Source organism: Procambarus clarkii, chromosome 27, assembly GCF_040958095.1.
Source record: "Procambarus clarkii isolate CNS0578487 chromosome 27, FALCON_Pclarkii_2.0, whole genome shotgun sequence".
NCBI lineage: Eukaryota > Metazoa > Arthropoda > Malacostraca > Decapoda > Cambaridae > Procambarus > Procambarus clarkii.
In genome coordinates this window covers 15,542,904-15,550,403 of record NC_091176.1, presented here as the reverse complement: position 1 = coordinate 15,550,403, position 7,500 = coordinate 15,542,904, and the positions used below count along the sequence as shown (strand labels likewise).

At 47.3% G+C, this 7,500-nt stretch overlaps 3 protein-coding genes across 3 annotated transcripts in view; 2 read left to right on the top strand and 1 right to left on the bottom strand.

Annotated features, from left to right (window-relative positions):
• The window catches only part of LOC123762694 (5-hydroxytryptamine receptor 2A), a 513,254-nt gene that overhangs the window by 146,238 nt on the left and 359,516 nt on the right, over positions 1-7,500 (top strand). The gene's annotated exons all lie outside the window — the stretch shown is intronic.
• Positions 2,453-3,283, top strand: LOC138369163 (uncharacterized). Its single transcript, XM_069332100.1, has one exon. It carries the CDS (start codon positions 2,453-2,455, stop codon positions 3,281-3,283), a length of 831 nt encoding a protein of 276 aa, XP_069188201.1.
• On the bottom strand, positions 3,791-4,600 carry LOC138369162 (collagen alpha-1(IV) chain-like). Its single transcript, XM_069332099.1, has one exon. The coding sequence runs from the start codon at positions 4,598-4,600 to the stop codon at positions 3,791-3,793; it is 810 nt and encodes a 269-aa protein (XP_069188200.1).

Genomic DNA, 7,500 nt, shown 5'->3' with positions numbered 1-7,500 from the left:
TGGATTCAACGTTGAATAAGGGTCTAAGACAGACTAAAACGTCTTTAATTTTCTTCCATGTCAAGCAGGTTGTTGTGGTATGCTCTCAGCACTCGCTAAGATTACTCGTATCGGACTTCCCACGAGACTCGTACCACAGCAATGTGAACTGAATTTAAGAAAAATGATGGAAAATGAGGAAAGAAGGGACATATGATCCAGACATATAAACTACTCAGGGTGTCTGTTAAATACACAGAATGTTTAGGTTGAGCACTAGCGTAATGAGAGGGTGTGCATGTGTAGTGATACACCGGTGTAAGTCACAGGGATGTTGGGATACACAAGTGTATCAGTGGAATGTGTGGCAGTGAGCAAGTGGAATGACGTTTAAGTGGAATTAGTTGAGGTTACCTTCATCCCAAGTTCCAAGAGCAAATTTGACTATAGAAACAGGCAAGAGTCCTTGCATTAGACAATTGGTAGTCGAACAGGCAGCTGGATCTCGGTCATGCAAAATCTGTTTGACAATAATATAAGTGCGAGGACACACACACACACACACACACACAGACACACAGACACAGACACACACACACACACACACACACACACACACACAGACACACAGACACAGACACACAGACACAGACACACAGACACACACACACACACACACACACACACACACACACACACACACACACACACACACACACACAGACACAGACACACACACACACACACAGACACACACACAGACACACAGACACAGACACACAGACACAGACACACAGATACAGACACACAGACACACACACACACACACACACACACACACACACACACACACACACACACACACACACACACACACACACACACACACACACACACACACACACACACACACACACACACACACACACACACGAGAACTCTTCTGTATACTATTACACTATAGTAGGCGACATAATTCCAGGTGGTGTGTAATTAGACCGTGTTGGCGTCCGTAAACCAATATTACGGTGTGGGCTTGACTTCCTAGTGGACCTAAACACGTGTTGAGGAGTCTTAACTTTGCTGTAACTCTAAACATCTGTTGCAGTTATAAACCTCACCGTCGCCATTATTTTATATTCTCACCGAAAATCATTACCATATTTAACATCTGTTTCGGACCATAAGACTCGGTTGTGGGCCCGAGTCTCTGTTGTGGGCCCGAAGCCAATATAATGGGCCCGAACCTCTGCTGGGCGCTCTAAGCCTCTGTTGTGGTCCCTAAGCCTCTTCTGTCCTCACTGCGCCTCTGTTGTGCGCCTTGAGCCACTGTTGTTGGCCCTGAACCTCTGCTGTGGTCCGTGAGCTTCTAGTAGAGGTGCCTGAACCTGCTTATAAATGAGATCGCGACGGAGGAATAATAAGTCAACTCAAAGCCTCTGTTGGTGTCAGGAACCTCTGTTGGTTGGTACCTTTAACCTCTGTTGGTTGGTACCTTAAACCTCTGTTGGTTGGTACCTTAAACCTCTGTTGGTTGGTACCTTAAACCTCTGTATCTTTAAATCTCTAGTCCCTCTCAGATTATGTTACGGCCCTTAAGGTCTATGAGTGTGCCTTTTCAGCGAATATTAACGTTTGCTGAAGAACTAAATGTTCAAGATGGCTCTGAACGCGCGTTTCGGTCCCTAAAATTGGGTTCTTGGTTGTTCCGAAACTTTGATGCTACGTCAGACCTGGTCTGAGATGAAGTGGGGTTATTCCTTCAGATCACCTCCTCAGCTTTCAGAACCAAGGCATCCACGAGTACAAACATCTATTCGAAGGTCAGAAAATTAATCAGAGAGAGAGAGAGAGAGAGAGAGAGAGAGAGAGAGAGAGAGCGAGAGAGAGAGAGAGAGAGAGAGAGAGAGAGAGAGAAACATATTTATGTTCTTGCAAGCCAGCGGACGTCAGTTGCATATGCTTGCATTTTTTCGAAACGTTATCATAAATCCACGAGGAGGTCAGGCATCCATATCGGCTCTGTTGGCAGGTGCCTTTTGGAGTACACAACATGTTGTCTCTATTAGAGAGAAGAGAGCGCCATCTAGACAACAGTGATTTTGAAGAGTACCTCGTTCTCTACATCCCTCACCTACGCACGACATATACATACAATTACCATTAGAATCAACACTTTTAACGTAGCCTATACTAGGTCTAATTGTAACAAAATATTGTAACATTAAAAAAATTGTTTTGTTTACACGATTCATTAAAATTTACAATTATGAGTCTTTGGGCTGGGCCACAGCAGTGACGAGGTTAGGCTGAGGATGGTTTGGTTCTCTGGGCATGTGAGGGGTCATTTCAGCCTGTAATCGCTGCATCTAATTGCCCTTTTGACCTCCACGTCCGTGACCCTTTGACCTAGAAGCAATAATAGCCATCGCACGTCGGAGTTATTAATTTATCTTTCTTTGAAGCTATTGATATGACATGGACCTCAGCTGCCCTTGGAGCACAAACACAGCTCATCACTGGCACAGAGATACAGCTCATCACTGGCACAGAGACACAGCTCATCACTGGCACAGAGATACACCTCATCACTAGCACAGAGATACAGCTCATCACTAGCACAGAGACACAGCTCATCACTGGCACAGAGACACAGCTCATCACTGGCACAGAGATACACCTCATCACTGGCACAGAGATACAGCTCATCACTGGCACAGAGATACACCTCATCACTGGCACAGAGATACAGCTCATCACTGGCACAGAGATACAGCTCATCACTGGCACAGAGATACAGCTCATCACTGGCACAGACACACAGCTCATCACTGCCACAGAGATACAGCTCATCACTGGCACAGAGATACAGATCATCACTGGCACAGACACACAGCTCATCACTGCCACAGAGATACAGCTCATCACTGGCTCAGAGATACAGCTCATCACTGGCACAGACACACAGCTCATCACTGGCACAGAGATACAGCTCATCACTGCCACAGAGATACAGCTCATCACTGGCACAGAGATACAGCTCATCACTGGCACAGACACACAGCTCATCACTGCCACAGAGATACAGCTCATCACTGGCACAGAGATACAGATCATCACTGGCACAGACACACAGCTCATCACTGCCACAGAGATACAGCTCATCACTGGCACAGAGATACAGCTCATCACTGGCACAGACACACAGCTCATCACTGGCACAGAGATACAGCTCATCACTGCCACAGAGATACAGCTCATCACTGGCACAGAGATACAGCTCATCACTGGCACAGAGACATAGCTCATCACTGGCACAGAGATACAGCTCATCACTGGCACAGACACACAGCTCATCACTGGCACAGAGACATAGCTCATCACTGGCACAGAGATACAGCTCATCACTGGCACAGACACACAGCTCATCACTGGCACAGACACACAGCTCATCACTGGCACAGAGATACAGCTCATCACTGGCACAGAGATACAGCTCATCACTGGCACAGAGATACAGCTCATCACTGGCACAGAGATACAGCTCATCACTGCCACAGAGATACAGCTCATCACTGGCACAGAGTGTCAATTCATCAGTAAATTCATCACTGTGCCTCAACTCAGAGGCACTGTGGCACCTTTTCCCCAAAATAATATATCGCGTTTTACCAACGGACAAAATATGATATACTATAAATAGGATAAAAAAACACACACACTTTTGCATTTGTGAAATTTATTTAAGGAATACACAAGTGCTTTTTTTGTATCCTATATTATAATGTCTGAGAGAAGACATTAACCATTATTAATACTCTAAGACATAATGGCTTACATACATTGCCGTTTTCTGTGTGTGAGCTCCTGATAGTGAGGCTACGCCGGGCTTAGTATCCACACCGGGCTTAGTATCCACACCGGGCTTAGTATCCACGCCGGGCTTAGTATCCACACCGGGCTTAGTATCCACACCGGGCTTAGTATCCACACCGGGCTTAGTATCCACACCGGGCTTAGTATCCACACCGGGCTTAGTATCCACGCCGGGCTTAGTATCCACGCCGGGCTTAGTATCCACACCGGGCTTAGTATCCACACCGGGCTTAGTATCCACACCGGGCTTAGTATCCACGCCGGGCTTAGTATCCACTTCGGGCTTAGTATCCACTCCGGGCTTAGTATCCACACCGAGCTTAGTATCCACACCGGGCTTAGTATCCACACCGAGCTTAGTATCTACGCCAGGCTTAGTATCCACACTGGGCTTAGTATCCACGCCGGGCTTAGTATCCACACCGGGCTTAGTATCCACGCCGGGCTTAGTATCCACACCGGGCTTAGTATCCACACCGGGCTTAGTATCCACACCGAGCTTAGTATCTACGCCGGGCTTAGTATCCACTTCGGGCTTAGTATCCACTCCGGGCTTAGTATCCACGCCGGGCTTAGTATCCACACCGGGCTTAGTATCCACACCGAGCTTAGTATCCACGCCAGGCTTAGTATCCACACTGGGCTTAGTATCCACGCCGGGCTTAGTATCCACACCGGGCTTAGTATCCACGCCGGGCTTAGTATCCACACCGGGCTTAGTATCCACACCGGGCTTAGTATCCATACCGGGCTTAGTATCCACGCCGGGCTTAGTATCCACGCCGGGCTTAGTATCCACTTCGGGCTTAGTATCCACTCCGGGCTTAGTATCCACGCCGGGCTTAGTATCCACACCGGGCTTAGTATCCACACCGAGCTTAGTATCCACGCCAGGCTTAGTATCCACACTGGGCTTATAGTATCCACGCCGGGCTTAGTATCCACACTGGGCTTAGTATCCACACCGGGCTTAGTATCCACGCCAGGCTTAGTATCCACACTGGGCTTAGTATCCACACCGGGCTTAGTATCCACACCGGGCTTAGTATCCACGCCAGGCTTAGTATCCACACCGGGCTTAGTATCCACACCGGAATTAGGGAGATTGCGGAATAAAGATGCTAGTTAGTAGGTGGGATTAGTTAAGGTAGGTAGAGTGGGAAGACCCTCTCTCACACAGTTATGTACCCTCTCTCACACAGTTATGTACCCCCTCTCACACACAGTTATGTACCCCCCTCTCTCTCACACAGTTATGTACCCTCTCTCACACAGTTATGTACCCTCTCTCTCACACAGTTATGTACCCTCTCACACACAGTTATGTAACCCTCTCTCTCACAGTTATGTACCCCCTCTCTCACACAGTTATGTACCCCCTCTCTCACACAGTTATGTACCCCCTCTCTCACACAGTTATGTACCCCCTCTCTCACACAGTTATGTACCCCCTCTCTCACACAGTTATGTACCCTCTCTCTCACAGTTATGTACCCCCTCTCTCACACAGTTATGTACCCCCTCTCTCTCACACAGTTATGTACCCTCTCTCACACAGTTATGTACCCCCTCTCTCACACAGTTATGTACCCTCTCTCACACAGTTATGTACCCTCTCTCTCACAGTTATGTACCCTCTCTCTCACAGTTATGTACCCTCTCTCACACAGTTATGTACACCCTCTCACACTGTTATGTACCCTCTCTCTCACACAGTTATGTACCCTCTCTCTCACAGTTATGTACCCTCTCTCTCACAGTTATGTACCCTCTCTCTCACAGTTATGTACCCCCTCTCACACAGTTATGTACACCCTCTCACACTGTTATGTACCCTCTCTCTCACAGTTATGTACCCTCTCTCACATAGTTATGTACCCTCTCTCTCACAGTTATGTACCCTCTCTCACATAGTTATGTACCCCCTCTCTCTCACAGTTATGTACCCTCTCTCTCACAGTTATGTACCCTCTCTCACACAGTTATGTACCCTCTCTCACACAGTTATGTACCCCCTCTCTCTCACAGTTATGTACCCTCTCTCTCACAGTTATGTACCCTCTCTCACACAGTTATGTACCCTCTCTCACACAGTTATGTACCCTCTCTCTCACAGTTATGTACCCTCTCTCACACAGTTATGTACCCCCCTCTCTCACACAGTTATGTACCCCCTCTCTCACACAGTTATGTACCCCTTCTCTCTCTCAGAGTTATGTACCCTCTCTCTCACACAGTTATGTACCCTCTCTCACACAGTTATGTACCCTCTCTCACACAGTTATGTACCCTCTCTCACACAGTTATGTACCCTCTCTCACACAGTTATGTACCCCCTCTCTCACACAGTTATGTACCTCTCTCACACAGTTATGTACCCCTTCTCTCTCTCAGAGTTATGTACCCTCTCTCTCACACAGTTATGTACCCTCTCTCACACAGTTATGTACCCCTCTCTCTCACACAGTTATGTACCCTCTCTCACACAGTTATGTACCTCTCTCACACAGTTATGTACCCCCTCTCTCACACAGTTATGTACCTCTCTCACACAGTTATGTACCCTCTCTCTCACAGTTATATACCCTCTCTCACACAGTTATATACCCTCTCTCACACAGTTATGTACCCTCTCTCACACAGTTATGTACCCCCTCTCTCACACAGTTATATACCCTCTCTCACACAGTTATGTACCCTCTCTCTCACAGTTATATACCCTCTCTCACACAGTTATATACCCTCTCTCTCACAGTTATGTACCCCTCTCTCACACAGTTATGTACCCTCTCTCACACAGTTATGTACCCCTCTCTCTCACACAGTTATGTACCCTCTCTCTCACAGTTATATACCCTCTCTCACACAGTTATATACCCTCTCTCACACAGTTATATACCCTCTCTCACACAGTTATGTACCCCCTCTCTCTCTCAGAGTTATGTACCCTCTCTCTCACACAGTTATGTACCCTCTCTCACACAGTTATGTACCCTCTCTCTCACAGTTATGTACCCCCTCTCTCACACAGTTATGTACCCTCTCTCACACAGTTATGTACCCCCCTCTCTCACACAGTTATGTACCCTCTCTCACACAGTTATGTACCCTCTCTCTCACACAGTTATGTACCCTCTCTCACAGTTATGTACCCTCTCTCACACAGTTATGTACCCTCTCTCTCACAGTTATGTACCCTCTCTCACACAGTTATGTACCCTCTCTCACACAGTTATGTACCCTCTCCCACACAGTTATGTACCCCCTCTCACACAGTTATGTACCCTCTCTCACAGTTATGTACCCTCTCTCACACAGTTATGTACCCTCTCTCACACAGTTATGTACCCCCTCTCTCACACAGTTATGTACCCTCTCTCACAGTTATGTACCCTCTCTCACAGTTATGTACCCCCCTCTCTCACACAGTTATGTACCCTCTCCCACACAGTTATGTACCCCCTCTCTCACACAGTTATGTACCCTCTCTCTCACACAGTTATGTACCCTCTCTCACAGTTATGTACCCTCTCTCACACAGTTATGTACCCTCTCTCACACAGTTATGTACCCTCTCTCACACAGTTATGTACCCTCTCTCACAGTTATGTACCCCCTCTCTCTCACACAGTTATGTACCCTCCT